Below are 16,851 nucleotides of genomic sequence, written 5' to 3'. Positions count from 1 at the left end.
TTTTTGCCAAGGCAATGGGGTTAAGTGACTTGTCCAAGGTCACACAGCTAAGTAATCAGAAAGTGTCTGAGGCTGGATTTGAACTCAGGTCTTCCTGACTCCAGGGCTGATACTCTATCCACTGCACCACCTAGTTGCCCCCATAGCACTCCTTCGGAAAGTCGGAGATACATTGCTCTGGTAAGAGAAAAGAGGCGTATAGAGGCTTAATAAAGAAGAAAGTCTTGGAATCAACTTTGTGAAGATTTTGATAGTCAAGAACAGAACCATGAAAGGATTGTCTGGTGATGTGGGGAGAGGAGGAGGAGATGGAGCTGGAGGACACAGTCCAACCCTTCATTAGGCAGAGTAAGAAAACAAGACCTTGGGGCAGCTAGGTGGTGCAGTGGATAAAGCACTGGCCCTGGAGTCAGGATGACCTGCGTTTAAATATGGCCTCAGACACTTAGTAATTACTAAGCTTTGTGACCTTGGACAAGTCACTTAACCCCATTTTATAGTTGAGGAAACAGAGGCAGTAGGGGGATTAAGTGTCTTGAGTCACACTGCTAATAAGGTCTGAGGCTGAATTTGAACTCAGGTCTTTCTAATTCCAAGCTCAGCACTTTATCCACTGCATCACTCTCAGGATCCCTCAGGATCCCCATCTTACAGGTGGAAGGGACCCCTGAGGCCATCTCCTCCACACTCCTCATTTAGCATAAGAGGAAATCCCTCTGTAAAATTTGGAGGGGGAGGAGTTTGGGCACAAGGATCTTTCAGGGCTCTCCCAGCTCTGATGTTTTCTCTGATGTTCTGTGCTCTGATATGCAAGAGGAACCCCTGACAAAGAGGAGTGATGTGGTTAGACCTGAACTGCCTCCTCCCCACATTTTCCACATCCTGTAGTCATGAAGCTGATTATTGGACTCAAGCAAAGGCCCTATCCTTATTCATCATCCTCTTATTCAATTCTATCCATCAGTGAGTCAACTTTTTTAGATACTGATTTTTTCATCCAACCAAATACCCCTCCTAGGTCTGTACCTTGCTCCTGTTTAACCATGCAAGACTTCAGTGCCTTCTTCAGATCCAGCTGGAACTGGATCTGAAATTTCATAAAGAATAATTAGATGGGGAAATTGTCTCCAAATGCAAGTTAGAGTCTTCACTCAAATTTGGAGTCTCAGAGACTTGCCTAGGGCACTGAGAAATTTCATGATTTGCAAAGGTCACTCCATGAATATGCATCAAAAGCAGAATTTGAAGTCAAGTTTTCCTGGCACAGAGCCCACCCCAGGATTCACCAGTCATGGGGCCTCTCAAGTCACTGGGAAGTGTTAATTAGAATAGGACCAAGGACAGATCTCTGGGGAATTTCACCTCTTGTAACAAGGATTCACTCAAACTTTGGTATGTCCCAATTGGGAGTAACAGCCAGGTCACCGAGTTCAATTCTCTTATTTTATGAACCAAGAAAATGATTTGCAAATCTTAAAGTGCTATGAAAATTCTCACTGTTGCAATTATTACTTCATTATTCTACTTAACTACAAACAAAAAGGAGAATGAATTTTCCATTAACTGGAACTTAATATGCCATCACTCTTTGCGTCATTGTCTTTGAACTCATCTAATTGGATCATCATGGAGTCCACAAGGGTATTGTGTGAAACCATCAAAATTCATGTTTACAACATTCCTTTTATTTTGGGAAACACTAACTTCTTTGTAGCCCCATCAAAAAGATTACTTGTTTACTATGATATGATTTACTTTTTGTAAACCCATGCAGGCTCCCATGTGATCACCACAACAAAAAGAGCTCAAAATAGTCAGAGCTAATTTGACTGTGGGTCAAAGATAGGAAGCCAAACTGAAAACAGTTAATTACCCTGCTAAGGAATCTGCTCTTGTTGATAACAAATTCTGGTTTCTGAGGTCCAGATTTGACTTCAGCATCCTTTGAGGTCCACATCAGTCAATCAGCAATATTCTGTGACATCTTAGGCTAGATCACTAAAGCATTTCATAGGTGTGAGAGGGGAAGAGAAAGATAAGGATCAACCAGGGGAGAAAAGACGAGTATTTGGAATGCAAGCAGCAAGATTTATCAACAGAGTAAGGAAACATTCCCTGTTCAAGGCCAGGAGACAGGGAGAAAAAAACAAATGTTTTTTACAATTATGAAAGCAATCTTTTTAGACAAAATTTTGTAGTCTCTTATCCAAAGACAGCAGATAGTTGTCAGAATAGAGAATGAACTCATTGGCTTTATTATGTCCTGATGTAAGACTTGGGGACTTTCTAATATTAGACCACCACATGGTTAAGAGATTTCTAGATAGTTCATCAAGATGAACTTTTTCTCATATTCATTATTTTAATCCTTTGAGGAATGTGGCATTGGAGGGCTCAAAGAAAGAAGGTGAATGTTACAAAGAAGACTTTACAAAGAAGTTAGTGTTTCCTAAAGAAATCAGAACTTTGTTTTAAGGAGAGCAAGACATGGACTGCTGTGTATTTCATTGGTATCCATACTATATCAAGGGTCCTAGAATACCTTCAGCATATTAGACGGATGCTTCATGGAGAAGTCACAAGAAGACTTGTAAAAGACTTCTATGGAATGGTTGATGCAAGCAATGATAGTGATGATGGTGATGGTAATAATACTAATAATGAGAATGGGAGCGCTAACAGAACTGATGACTGTGATAATGCCAACTATGGAGAGGATGGCTATAGTGACCACAAACATGATGGTGTTGGCAAAGATGATGGCCATGAAGGCAGTATTGACTGGAATGGTTATGAGCATTGGGAGGAGAAGGATATCTGCAATAACGATAAGAAAGATTATACAATGATGGTGACATAGATGATTTGATAATGACACTATGGATGATGGGAATGATAATTCTGAGGGTGATAAAAACAATGTGATAGTGATGGTGATGGTGATTCCGATGATGGCAGTGTAGTATAGTAGTAATAATGGTAACTCCTTTTTCTAGTATTTTATTTAATACTTAAAAAGTACTTGGCTCACAGCAGCTCGAGGGGCGATATAATTTGCACATTATTTTGGAGATGATGATGCTAGTGACATTTTATCATAGTGATGATGACAAATACAATAATAACTATCATTTGCATATTTATTTATGGAGCACAAAAGATTTTGCCTCCAAGATATGGATGGGTTGTGATTTGCATGTCTGACCAGAGTCCCTGAGTTGAAGAGCCCTCAACCCCCTTGGAGTTAGTTCAATGAAGACCTGAGACCTCTTATCTCTTTTCTTTTTTAGATAGGAAGACTGGGGCACAGATGAACAGCAAGCCTGACACAAGACCCTCTCTAAGGGCAGTTAAATCAGAAATAAGACTCAAGAGAACTTACATCTGCTCCTAGAGACCTAACTACACAACCTTCTCTCCAGATGGTAACCTCTGGGATTCAATGATGATGATATAGATGATTTGATAATAGCAGTATGGATGATGGGAATGATACTGTTGAGGATGCTAAAAACAATGTGATAGTGATGGTGATTCTTGGTACATTAGAAAAGGCTAAACACCATTTCCAAACCATTTCCCCCATTCTACATCTTTCCCCAAGACTACATGACTTAAACAAGTTTGGAGGGAACAGAGACAAAGGATCAAATCTACTTCCCCTTTCCCATCATTCCTACTCGATTACTTTGAGGTCCTTCAAAGAGGCAGTGATGGTGGAGTAAATGGGCATGGGAATTGGCATCAGATCTTGGAAACCTGGCATTATTATTTATTAGTTGATGACTTGGGCAAATCAGTGACTCTGTCCTGGTCTCAATTTTCCTTTCTGTAAATGAGAGAGTGATCTCTAATTCCATCTGATGATAGATTCTATGGTTCTAAAAACCAGTGTGAAAAAAACTCAAGCTTTGAATGCCAGATTCAACACTAATTAACAGTTAGGTGGTACAGAAATAGGCTTTTTGAATTTCATGGAAATCTTGAGATCAATTCTGCCCCCCCAAATACTTACTAATTTTGTAACTCTGGACAAGTCACTTAAATGCTCTATGGGTTTCCTCATCTATTAAATAAAAATGGCATTACCTCCCAACAAGAATTAGTGTAAGAATAAAATGAGATAGATATTTGCAAAGCACCTTGCAAACCCTAAAAGACCATATACATTTTAATGATTATTGTCAGTCCTGAATAATTTAGTTTACATCTCTAAACCTCAGTACATTTATTTATAAAATGTAGGTTAAAACTATAATTCAATTCAGCAAATATTTATTGATATAAATTCTATATTTATATATGTATTTGGTAATACATACAAGGTACTTTTTTAGGTTCTGGGATATGAGGTAAAACCAAAGGGTACAATTTCAGCTCCTGCTCTTAAGGAAATTCATATTCTTCTTGGAAGGAGGGATAGGATCCTACATATATAATAGAGGATAATTTGAGGAAGCAGAAAAAGGACTCATAAATATGTCTATGTCTATCATGTACCCCCCTATTACATTATCCATCTCTTGGTGACCACAATCTGAATCCTTTGGATACTATGATACCTACTTACTTGTTGCCATATAGCATCTCCTGAAGAATATTTCTATTACAAAGAAGGTCCATTGCTTGAAGAAAAAGCTTGGGACCATTCACAGCATTGTATAATTTTCTAAAAGAAATTAGGCTGCCAAAGGATGGGTTGCTGCTTGTTCAGTTGATATCCTTGCTATACCAAGAGAATAAGAAAAAGATGCCCTTCCATGTTGGTGGTATCACCTGGAGAGGATTGACAGGAAACCATAAACCAGAGTCACACAGGAAGGTGTTAGTGATAGAGGTGTTAGTGCTATTCGTTTTGAAGATGATGGTAGTGATGATAATAGAGGTAACAGTGCTCTCAAAGGTGAGAGTGATAGTGATTATAGTGATGAAACTTTTGGGGGTTATAATACACTGGAGACATTCTCTCTTCCATTATCTTTTCCAGGGACCCCATACTCAACTTCATCCTATGGGCATGACCACCTGTTCTCCTCTTCCATGTTTTCTCTTCCTCCTCCTTCTTGTTCTCCCTTGGATTCAGGGAGCCTTTAAAGGTGAGAAAATCCTATAGTGAGAAACCTGGTACAAAATAGTGAAGTTCATTAGAAACCTGACTTTGCCTTGGGTACCTTTTTTGATTTTCGGACCTCTCCTTGAATCTCTCTGAGGTATAAGTATCTCCTTTATAAAATTAGAGGGTTGGACTAGATGGTCTTTGACGGTTGCTTCAAATCAATGGTTCCATTATCCATCATCTGCTCTGATCCAGGGAGGAGCAACCCCTCTCCCAGGCTCACATATATATTATAACTTAATTCTGTGAATTGATCAAGTTGCAGTGGGGTGTGTGTGTGTGTGTGTGTGTGTGTGTGTGTGTGTGTGTGTGTGTGTGTGTTGGAGGGTATCTCGGGAAACAGTCCACACTGAAAATTTTGAGTGTTATGGGCTGTCCTCAGCCAAGCACATACACCAAATGTCTGAACCTGTGGCTTGAGCTATCCTATATGCCCGAGACTTTATAGTGGACTGAGAATTTGCCCCTGGAGTGGTATGAGAGTAGAAAAGAGCATGGGATACAGTCTAGAAAAATATTTAATGCTTTCTACTGTAAGCTTTCAGAATGATGGGATCCAGTATGCTTCAGTGGGGAAAGTATTGAATTTAGAGTGAGAGAATTTGGACTCCAATTTTTCTAACTTTAGTAATAGTACCCCATAGCAGATCTCTCTAAGCCTCAGGTCCCTTTGAGAAGGCTGAACTAAATAATTTCTAAGATCATACCTTATGAACCATGGCTACTTACAGTGTAGATGCTACTTAAAATCACCCACTGTTTTGCTTAAGGGCAAGGATTCAGGAAGGGCATTCAGGAAGTCTGGGCTCTAGTTCTTCCCCAGTCACATATTAACTGTGTGACTTTGGGCAAGTCACCAAACCAGTTTAGGGATTCCATTTTGCACCTGTCAAATGGGGATAATAACCTTATCAAACTGGTATTGCTTGCACTGAGAAAGAAAAACCAATCTATGTCCCAAAAGGGAAGGATGGATGATGGGGATAAAAAGGTGATAAAGGATAGGAAATATTGCTAGGAGGATTTTAAACCTTGGTGGATGATGAATTTCTTTCAGATTCCTCTCAGCTCACCTGCTTCTATAACTCACGGGCCAATATCTCCTGCACCTGGAACCCAAAACCTACCCCGAAGGTTGAGCAATGCCATATGTATGGCAAATCCAACCAGAGGTAAGAACTGGTGGTCATTAACGGTTCTCCCATTTCCTATGTCGTTGGCTGTCAGGTCTCCCTGCTGACCCACTAAGAGCTGGCCTTGGGACTGCCTTTCCTCTCTTACTTGTTGTCAATTGGCCCTGAACATAATCAAGGAAACCATATAATGAGGTTTATTAAGCTAATTAACTTTTTCTATACTCTGTAATATGACAAGTCAAACTTGATCTGCCTGGGGCTTCATAAATGGAAGAAGCTATAGTTTTCTTCGACATATTCCACACTACTTTTAACAAAATCTGATGGCTCTCTCTTACCTCCAGAATCAAATAAAAATACCGTTTGAGTTTCAAAGACTTTCAAAATCAAATCCCTCTCATATTTTTTTATTTTTTTATTTCTTATTTTTTCAGGTTTTTGAAAGACAAATGGGGTTAAGTGGCTTGCCCGAGGCCACACAGCTAGGTCATTATTAAGTGTCTGAGTTCACATTTGAACCCAGGTACTCCTGACTTCAGGGCCGGTGCTCTATCCACTGTGCTACCTAGCTGCCCCATCTTTTTTTTTAATACCTTTAATACCTTCCCCCCACTTACTTAATGACATGACACTAATCTTCCAAAATATTCCATCTCTTGATTCTGAAGATTTCCAGTGGCTACCTTTTTCCCCAGTCCCACGGTTGGAATTCTGTCCCTTCTCATATCCAGGCCTCAGTTTTCTCAGTTTCCTGCAAGTTCCATTTAAAAAAAAAAGATCTTTTTCATATCCTTCCCTTAATTCTGGCATCTTCTTTCTGCTCTGCTTCAGGAAGCTCAATGTCCCTTGGACTTCATGAGGCCACCTCAGACTCAAGGACTCCTAGCACATACTTGGCCAGTCCTAGTTTACCATATTTGCAGGGGGTTATATGCCTCCAATATCCAGTTATTGGGCAATGACTACATTCCAAACCAAAGACAAAATTGCCCTACCCTCAGTGAGCTTCTATTTAATTATAACCAAAGGAGAGAGAATACCAAGCAGGTATAGGTACTCCTTAAGTCAGCTTTACAGAGAAGGAGGAAGAAGATGGAGAAAAGGACCTTGGAGTTGGTGTCCAGAGAGAGGACAGTTCAGACAGAATTCTGGGACAAGCAGATTATGGCTAATTTCTCTTCTACATGACAGCCTTTCAGATATTTGAAGACAGATTTCATATCTTCCTCCCCACTCCCAAACTCAGTTCATCCACAATGGTTCCCCCTCCAGATTAAATGTCCTCAGTTCCTTCAGCCAATCTTCCTGGGGTGTAGTTTCAAGATTCTTCATAGTCCTGGCCTCACTTTTCTAGATGTTCAGTATTCTAAAGATGTCTTAAATAGGATACAAACTGTAGACTATATTTTGATTTTCCTCATGGGATACATGAGTATTATAGACTCCATTATAGATGGCACGTAGAAAATAGGCAGTTGCTCCTTCCAATACAAAGAACAGAATAAATACTAAGGTTGCATCAAATAAAGTCAAGAAAACATGCCTTATGGGGCAGCTAGTGGTGCAGTGGATAGAACACCAGCCCTGGATTCAGGAAGACCTGAGTTCAAATCCAATCTAATACATTTAATGCTCACTTGGTTATGTGACCTTGGGCAAGTCACTTAACCTCATTGCCTTGCAAAAAGTAAAAAAAAATACATTAATTAAGCATCTGTTCTCAAGATGCTCAAGTCTACTGAGAGGAGACAATATGCCAGCAATTGTGGGCAAACAAGATATTGTTAAGTTGGGATAAATTGGGGCATATTGAAATGACCCAATTTCTGTATGCTCTAAAAGAGATTTATTTTATTTTATTTTCCCCTTGGCAGACCACAGAACCGAAGCTGTGAGCTTCTCCGGGTGGAGCCAACACTCTGGACTTGTGACCTTATCTTAGGAGAAATCAATGTGAGTGGCTGAAATCTTCTCAGGGGCATGGCTGAGATGATCGAGAAAATGAGGGTGGAGGCAGATTTCTTCTAAATCTAGACATGTCATCAGCAGACATGGCTTCAGATCTGGCCTCTGCCATTTACTATCTATGTGTCCTTAGGGAAGTCTCACAGGAAAGTCCTTTGAGCTTTGTGTTATATTCATAAAATGAAAAGATTGGATTAAATTACACATAAGATACCTTCTTGTTCTAAAACTATGATCCTTCCAGTCATAAATCCTTCATGTTATCTACCATCTCAACCCTCTAGAGTTATATAAGTCACAGTATCTCCACATTAAGCAACTGCAAAGGTAATAGCACAGTATCAGCTGCCAGAGATAACTTGTACAATTGAAAGAATCTCAGATACTGCCTATTCCAACCATCTGATTTTACAGATGAGGAAACTGAGGCCCAGGGAAATGAAGGTTTTACAGAAAGTATAGTGGCCAAGTAAAGACTGACTAGTACCCCAGGAATAATCTAATTCTTTTGACAACATCATAGATTTAGAATTGAAAGGAACCTCACCAACCTCCTTATTACATGGATAAAGAAACTGAGGTTCAGGGAACTGAAGAAACTTTTCCAAAGTCAGGCAACAAACACTGTCAAGAAGATTTAAATATAATTCTAGTTTCAGGTCTACCCTTATCTTTGGCTGAGTGACTGTCTCTCTCTGGCCCTTGGGCAATGACTACATTGAAAATGAGATGAGATGAAATCTTCCAGTTTGTAAATGTTGTCTCTATAAAGCTTAGACTGGTCTTTGCCAGAAAAAGTAGAATTAAATGCAGAGAGAGAGAGAGAGAGAGAGAGAGAGAGAGAGAGAGAGAGAGGGAGCAGGGGAGGTTATCTTGGCCATCATAGAATTAAGGTAGGAGAAACTTGGGAGACCTTGGGTTTAAATTCTGGAGCCCTGTTCCCCTGAAAAATGAAGGAGTTCAACTAAATGACCTCTAAGGTCCATTTTGGCTCTACAGTCTTAAGAGGATATGAATACCAGGTAGGAAAGGAGGGAGAGTCTATATAGAACCCTGGCTCTTTTTTGCTTATGATCCACATTCACTTTCCCCCAGCCCCACCCTCTTCAGACCTGACTTGAACATCACCCACTACAACGCTGATCTCTTTCTCTTCCAGAGTCAGCCTTTGACTGTTGCAGATTACCTTGTCATGACGGTGAGCTGTCTGATGGGGGGTCAGAGGATGGTAATTCATGAAGAATTCAGACCCTTTTCTAACAGTGAGTGGGGTGGAGGATATTAACCCAACTTTTCTCCCTTTTCTTGATTATAAGAAATAATTGGGAAATAAAATCGGGTTGGTAGCAAGTCAGCCCCTTTTTTGGATCTGAAGAGCTTGTGGTCCTAATGATGGGCAAGGTATGGGCTTTATCTTCTACACTCTGCTTTTGTGCCTTGATTCTATAAGTCTTAAACTCGAACTCTTGGCCTAGGAACTGAATGTGGTTTTTAAGGCCCAATTCTGAGGTTCTGGGGTTCTTGAGCTGTTTTAGCATGGAGGCATCAGTCTCTCTGTGGTCAGGGTTTAGTTCTACTTAAATATTGACTCTAGGTTCTATAAATTCCTCCTATGGTTACTTTCTTGCTTCCTAGTTTAATTTTCAATTTTTTAAATTAAGTATGAAGAGAGGCCTTGTCCCTGACAGAATTGCAGGGATTAGAGGTCAGAGAGCCCAAATAAGGAGGGCAGCTGTCCAGACTAAGTGGATGGAAGTAGACTGAAGAAAAAGGGAGGGGAAATAACTGAGCTCATATTGCGTTGGAATTTCTTCCTAGCTTCCCCAACATTTGCTATCCCTTTCTCCTTCAGTTCGACTGATGGCCCCTAGCAACCTCTACCTAATCCAGCAAGAACATGACTACAACGTGACCTGGGAAGTCCCCGTATGTTCACACTACTTGGAGGGATACCTGGTATTTGAGGCTAGATATCAGGTTCAAGGAAACACCTGGGAGGTGAGTGAGTTCGGAGACTTTGGACTTAAGCTGTTCTGTTCTCCTTAGCCCCTTGGGTCTCCTCCCAACTTCCCTTCCCTGAACTGTATCACCCAGCCAGTGGAAGTGAAAGTCTACCCTTCAGAATTCAGGATGTCTTTTTGGAAAAGTCCATACCAGCCACATAGAGCCCAAAGTCCATCTTAGACAGAGGACTACAGGATTCACATCTCGAAGGGAAGATGATTGAGTCTAAATTTTCTTTATCTAGGACAAGTGGTCCATGGAGAGATTTCAAGAAACTGAACCTGGATGGGGAAAAATTATTTTTATATTACTAGAATTGTTTTCCTTTATTATCCTATTTCCATGATTTAAAACCATGGTTCTGAGAAGGGTTCACTAGACAATGATAGAATTACGATCCAAGAGGAGAGAACACATTAAGAAGACTAAGAACTCTTTCTCTAGGATATTATGTGTGTATAGGTGTGTGTGTTGGGGGGGGGATACTTTAGGAGGACCAGGATGAAGATGAGCATTCTGGCCTGGAGAGTTATTAGGAGAACTACCCCAACTCCTGTTTTTGCTTCTGTTCAGGACCCTTCTTCATATTCCTCTTAGCCCTCTTGTGGTAATGAATACTTTAAAACCAAGGTTTTAAACCTGGTGACTGTGGATTTTTATAAAATATTTGGATAGGTGTGATTCTAGATAATTGGGTTCCTTTGTAAATCTACATATCTAATTTAGTCATTTAGGAGCATGATTTTGAGAAGGGACTTCATAAATCTGACTGCTCACAGAGTCCAGGACATACACACACAGAGATTAATAAGTTTTGGACTCTAGGATCTCTTGTTCCTAACCTGAAATACAGATTAAAGTTATGATGGAAGAGTATGTTAACTGGAGAGGCAATTGAGCAGAGTTGAATAGGCAGAGAGGCCTGGGTGGAAATAAATTGTTTATGTGATATTTAACCTCTCGTGCCCAAGATTAGAAGTTGGAGAGCAGATACCAATTGGCTTTGGTAGAGGGTGTTAATGCATTAGACACTCTTTATATCAATAAAGTCATGGTTCAGCCCAATAACATCGATAACAATAAGAGGCAAATATGGCACAGTCAAAAGAAAGCGGGTCTTGGGTTTTTGGAGACAAGAAGACCTGGGTTCAAATCTAGCCTATGACACATACTGACTGACTGAGGGATCCTGGGCATAGCCCTTCATCTACCAGTCTCCTAACCACCTCTCTTAGAACTATAAATGATCAGGGAAATATTGATCTGTATTGATGAATGTGATATTCCTTACGACAATGAAATAATCTATCAGTTCCAAAATATATTATAAAATATAAAGTTTATAATAATAATAATAATATTCAATGATGGTTATTATTAATTGAGGCATATTATTTCATTACTAAAAACAAGGAAGTTTTTTCCTTATATCTAACCAAAATTATATTTTTCTGGAAATTACTTCAGTCTTTATTTGGCCATCTGGGACCAAGTGAAACATTAGCTAGGACTAGGTGTCATCTTTTGGTCCCTTTTGAGTCAAACACACCTATAGAAAGGGAGACACCTTAAACTGCTCTCAATTGATGATCCTTTGGTATAAATAAAAGGCAGAGTCTAGATTCAGAATGCCATAAAGAGAAGAGCAAAAAAGCATGAGGTTGGGGCGGCTAGGTGGCGTAGTGGATAGAGCACCGGTCCTGGAGTCAGGAGTACCTGAGTTCAAATCCAGCTTCAGACACTTAATAATGACCTAGCTGTGTGGCCTTGGGTGAGTCACTTAACCCCATTTGCCTTGCAAAAACCTAACAAAAACCATGAGGTTGTGAAGAGCACCAGAAGAGAGGCAGGGAAGGTGAAAGAAGGGATTATTGTGGGGGCGGGGGGAGAGTGGGAAGTTTGTGTGTGGAAAAGTTCACTGTCCTCAGCATTTTGTTGCTATTGTCCTGAATTCTGCATATAGGGTTATGAAACTATAAAGCATTGCAACAACCTACAGAAACTCATAAAAACCAAATTCCATTAGTTTAAGATTCTAAAGATCCCAAAATTTGAAAAATTCAAGATTTTATGCTTCCAAGGTTTGTTCTTAACACAAAACAGTCTATCTCCTGTGTTTTTGTACAGGCTGGGTTGAACACTTGGAATGCCCTTCCTTCATTCCTCAGTTTCCCTCAAAACAAGGTTCAAATATGACTTCTTCAAGAGAATTTCTTCTACTAGTTCCCAATCACTTTATGTTTTATTTGTGTGTGTGTACATTCACAGACACACACACACACACACACACACACACACACCCCACACATACACACCCCTCCCTCACACATATGCACAGAGTTAAATATCAACCCCTTTTGGAATAGAAATTCCTTAAGGTTCATTGTTCTATTTGTCATTTTTTGTTTTTTTATTCCCAATGTCTGGTTGAGTCCAGTTCTGGACTGTAGTAGAAACTTAATAAATGTGTATTGATTCATTCATTGGTTCTCTGCAGAAAGCCACTGTGTTGTCTATAAAACAAGACCAGAGGTGGATCAATATAGAAAAACTCGCTCCTGGAACAAAGTATGAGCTCCAGGTCCGAGGTAAACCAGAAAAAACAGGAGTAAAAGCATTTTGGAGTCCCTGGAGTCAAACCCTTCTCTTCCAGACAAAACCACAAGGTACCGAGGGAAGGAATAATTGGAGGTAGGGAGGGATTGTGATGGATATCTCTGGGTAGGAAGATTTGAGGAGGGAAGTATAAGGCAGGGGGGAAAGAGAAGTAAGAGAAACATGAGGGTTGTATATGGAAAGTGAGGGAGAATAAAATGAGGATAAATAGGAGGAGTTTGTAAGTGAGGGAAATGGGGAGAATTGGGCTGGATCCAATTGAATTAAGAAGGATATATTGGTAGGTAAATTCAGAGCAATTTAAACAGACTAGAATAATAGGCAGACTGTAACAGGAGAATAAATGTAAATGTCGACATTGGGGTTCAAGAAGTCATATGACCAAGTAAAGAATAGAGGCAGTTTTGACTGATCGCAACAGTTTCTGTAAAAAAGATCCTGGGTTTTTAGTGGTCTGAAAGCAATCAGCAACTTAACAAGCCATTCAAATTTATCAAGACCTATTATGGGTAAGGAACTATAGATTTTCCCTCTAATGATGCAGATCAGAACCCTTTTTCATCTGCTTCCTCTCATCACCTCTTCTCTATCCCCCCGCCCCAACCAATAAATCATCTACAATTTAACTGGCCAGGTTTCTAGGGGACTTTGAGTTCTCCTGATATTATATGAATAATTTAAGTCTTCAGTGCAGGAAATACTAATATGAAAAATGAAACAATTCCCATCCTAAAGGCACTTCCATTATTCTGAATCTGTCAACACGAACCATCCTTAAAAGTGTTACAAAGCGTTCCATCTATTTTCTAGATATGAATGCCGGTTAGGCACCATATTAGGAAAGGAAAGAGATAGTTCCTGCTCTTGAGGAACAATGTGAGCAAGATATTTCATCTACGTGCATTTCAGTTTTTCTTTCTGTAAAAATGTAGATAATCTTTAGCTGTCTCACAGTTTCACAATGAGGAAAGCACGTTGTCTACATGAGAAATATGGAAGAAAATCATTCATTGTGTTTGGAGCAGAAAGACTTAATAAAATTCTGCTATTAGCATATCACTCACTGATAACTATGAGACCTTGGACAGATCACTTAAACTTCTTGTCGTTGTCCTCATCTATTAAATGAAGCCAGTAAATCATATCCTACTGATCTCATAAAGTGTTATATGAGTCTATATTGGGGGTCAGACCTTGGACTGAGGTCACATTATGTCCCCTGATTCTTGACTTATTTATATTTTGGTAACTCTCCTTTTTATTCTCTTTCCCAGTGTTCATCTTCAAGTGGCTAATGCACTTAATTATGGGTCTTTGTGGAACTGTCAGCATCTCCCTCATGCTCCTGTTGGTGCTCAAGTGGTATCCCCAGAAATGGTGAGAGATTCTGACCTACCTCCCTGTTTGGATTTCTCTGTCCTTCACTCTTACACATTATTAGGGACCTCATCCTCTCTCCCTTCCCCTTCCTAGATCCCTTAAAGATCCCAGTTGGCTCTTGGCTAAGAGTAGTGGCAGACCCTTGCCTATCCCTCCCCATTCTTCAATCCATGAGTGAGTGGGTATTCAGGGAATGAGCTATTGGAAAAAAGTTATGAAGAATTAAGGAAGATATAGTGCTCTTCCATATCTTGGGGTCTCAGACTCAGGGCATTTGAATGTAACTACATGTGGGTTTGTAGAATTTCATATATATGGCCATATATGATCACACTTGAGGCATATTTGTATACATCATTCTTGCATGAGTGTTTGTGGGCAGGTAAATTTTTTCACATTTTTTTGTTTGCATTCATGTTTATGTGCATGTGTACGATATGCAAGTGCCATGTTTCATCCATCATACAGGCATGATTTATACATTGATAATGCACATGTTTGTATGCATTGTATGTGCACACAAATGTGCATTAATTATATTTGCCTGTGTTTTTCGTGTCTGTACATGTGTGCGCCATTGTGTGTAGACATGTGGTTCCACCCTCAGTTCTTTTTTTTGCAAGGCAATAGGGTTAAGTGACTTGCCCAAGGTCACACAGCTGGGTAATTATTAAGCATCTGAGATGGAATTTGAACTCAGGTCCTCCTGACTTCAGTGCTGGTGTTGTATCCACTGCGCCACCTAGCTGCCCCCACCCTCAGTTCTGATAAGAATTGCTTGCTAATCTTTTTAAAAAAAAAAGATCTTTGGAAAGGAGGGAGGGTCACCACATGGGAGAGGGGCATCCTACATCTTTGTTTTCCTCACTCTCTCACATCCTCATTTCCTCCCCAACAGGCTGAAGAAGGTTTTAAAATGTCACATTCCAGACCCTTCTAAATTCTTTTCCTCATTGAGCACAGAACATGGAGGAGATTTCCAGGTATAGTTGTGGGGTGTCTGTGTGTGTGTGTGTGTGTGTGTGTGTGTGTAGATGGGCTGAAAGGAAGTAGTAATTAAGAAGTGGAGGAGGTAATGGTGAACTGACCCTTTGGGAAGAATCTACATTGTTTTCATTTAATAATGAGAGGGAAAGGAAGACAGAATGCTGAAATTGGGAAAAAATAATATCTCCTTAGGCTCTACATCCTTTTTGTCAATCATTTAGTCATACAACAAACATTTATTGAGTCAAGTAATTTGTTAAGCAGTGAAAATACAGAGAAAGAAATCACACCCACTTACATATCTACACACACAAGGATTCCTTCTTTCACAGAAAACACAGTCTAATGACTTGGCGGTCTTGCAGCACTTGGGTCCCCTTCCTTCAGCCTCCAAGGCCCTACCTCAGCCTGCTTCCCATTCTCTTTAAAACAACATAAGGAAGAAGCTTCTGACACCTGGAGCTGTCCAACAATGAAAGGGGAACTTGGAAAGCAGAGAGCTTATTCCTGAAGTATTCAAAAGTAGAGGTTAATTGACTTCTCAGTGAATCTGTAGGGATGATTTCATGGGATACCATGAGTTAGAAAGTCCTTTCTAACTCTTGAGATCTCAGAACAAAGGGTTTGGGACTGTCCTATGACCTTTACTTTATAACATAGGTGTAACAATTTATCCCTGAGGTTTCTGGAGGCCATAAGGAACTGTCAGAAGAACAGTGACTTGACATAGAATCAGAATCCCAGTCTTGCCTTTGTTCTGACTAAGCTGTGTAACCTTGGACAAGTCACTTCATTTTGAAAGGGCTTCACGTCCTCATTTGAAGGTGATAGGGTTGCTCTTGGGGGTCCCCTCCCAGCTCTGGAATTCTTTGACTAGGAGTGGATCCATCTACCCACATGACTTAGCAGGTCCTTCCACCCTAACGGAAGCACCAAGGGCAACCTTGGGGACGAGTATCACATCTCCTAGACTCATAGAACTTGGAAGGGATCTCAGAGATAATCTGGTGCTACCCTCATTTTACGAAAGTGAAGTAGCATCTCAGAGGGGAAGAGACTTGCTCAAGGTCACATGGGTTGTATGGAGCAGAGTTAGGATTCCAACTGAAGGGTAATAACTTCAAATACATTCTCCTTTCTCCCATCCCCCCTAAGTCCACTTACTACACTGGTTTCTCCTTCTAGAGCATATCTATCCAGAGTCAGAGACCTAGAGTTCAAACCATGGTTTTACTGCTTGCTGCCTGTATGACCTTGGTCAAGTGACTTCCCCTCTCTGTGCTTCAGTTTCTCCCTTTGTAAAATGAGTTGGATTGAATTAAATAAGCTCTAACTTTCCTTCTAGCCCTAAATTTATCATCCTCTGATACCACTACCTTGGATTACAGCCTTAGATTCAAAGGATTCTTTGGTCACAGGATTTAGATAGGGAAGGAACAATGTTGAGGAAACCATTTTACATTTGAGGAAACTGAGGCACAGAGAGGGGAAGATATTTATAAGTGTGAGTGACCCAAAGTGAGTAAGATCACATGGGAATTGAGCCTTTTTAATCACTACACCAGGATAATAAATGTTTTTAATTTAAAATTTAATTTTTTAAAAATTTTACTTAAATTTATTCATTATAAATTTATTATATATAAT

The 16,851-nt window shown here is 40.0% G+C and overlaps 1 protein-coding gene across 2 annotated transcripts in view; it reads left to right on the top strand.

Annotated features, from left to right (window-relative positions):
• Positions 1–16,851, top strand: part of IL2RB (interleukin 2 receptor subunit beta) — a 28,894-nt gene that overhangs the window by 4,857 nt on the left and 7,186 nt on the right. For both annotated transcript variants that reach the window (XM_074226859.1, XM_074226860.1), the window contains exons 2-10: positions 3,291–3,425; positions 4,988–5,096; positions 6,174–6,288; positions 8,127–8,205; positions 9,377–9,479; positions 10,070–10,215; positions 12,719–12,887; positions 14,112–14,214; positions 15,116–15,200. In XM_074226859.1, coding sequence (XP_074082960.1) covers positions 3,423–3,425; positions 4,988–5,096; positions 6,174–6,288; positions 8,127–8,205; positions 9,377–9,479; positions 10,070–10,215; positions 12,719–12,887; positions 14,112–14,214; positions 15,116–15,200 — 912 coding nt within the window. In that variant the 5' untranslated portion in view covers positions 3,291–3,422. The remainder of the gene's footprint in view (positions 1–3,290; positions 3,426–4,987; positions 5,097–6,173; positions 6,289–8,126; positions 8,206–9,376; positions 9,480–10,069; positions 10,216–12,718; positions 12,888–14,111; positions 14,215–15,115; positions 15,201–16,851) is intronic.

The sequence above is a fragment of the Macrotis lagotis genome, chromosome 2 (genome assembly GCF_037893015.1).
Source record: "Macrotis lagotis isolate mMagLag1 chromosome 2, bilby.v1.9.chrom.fasta, whole genome shotgun sequence".
In the NCBI taxonomy this organism is placed as follows: domain Eukaryota; kingdom Metazoa; phylum Chordata; class Mammalia; order Peramelemorphia; family Peramelidae; genus Macrotis; species Macrotis lagotis.
This window is presented reverse-complemented; position numbering and strand designations above follow the sequence as displayed.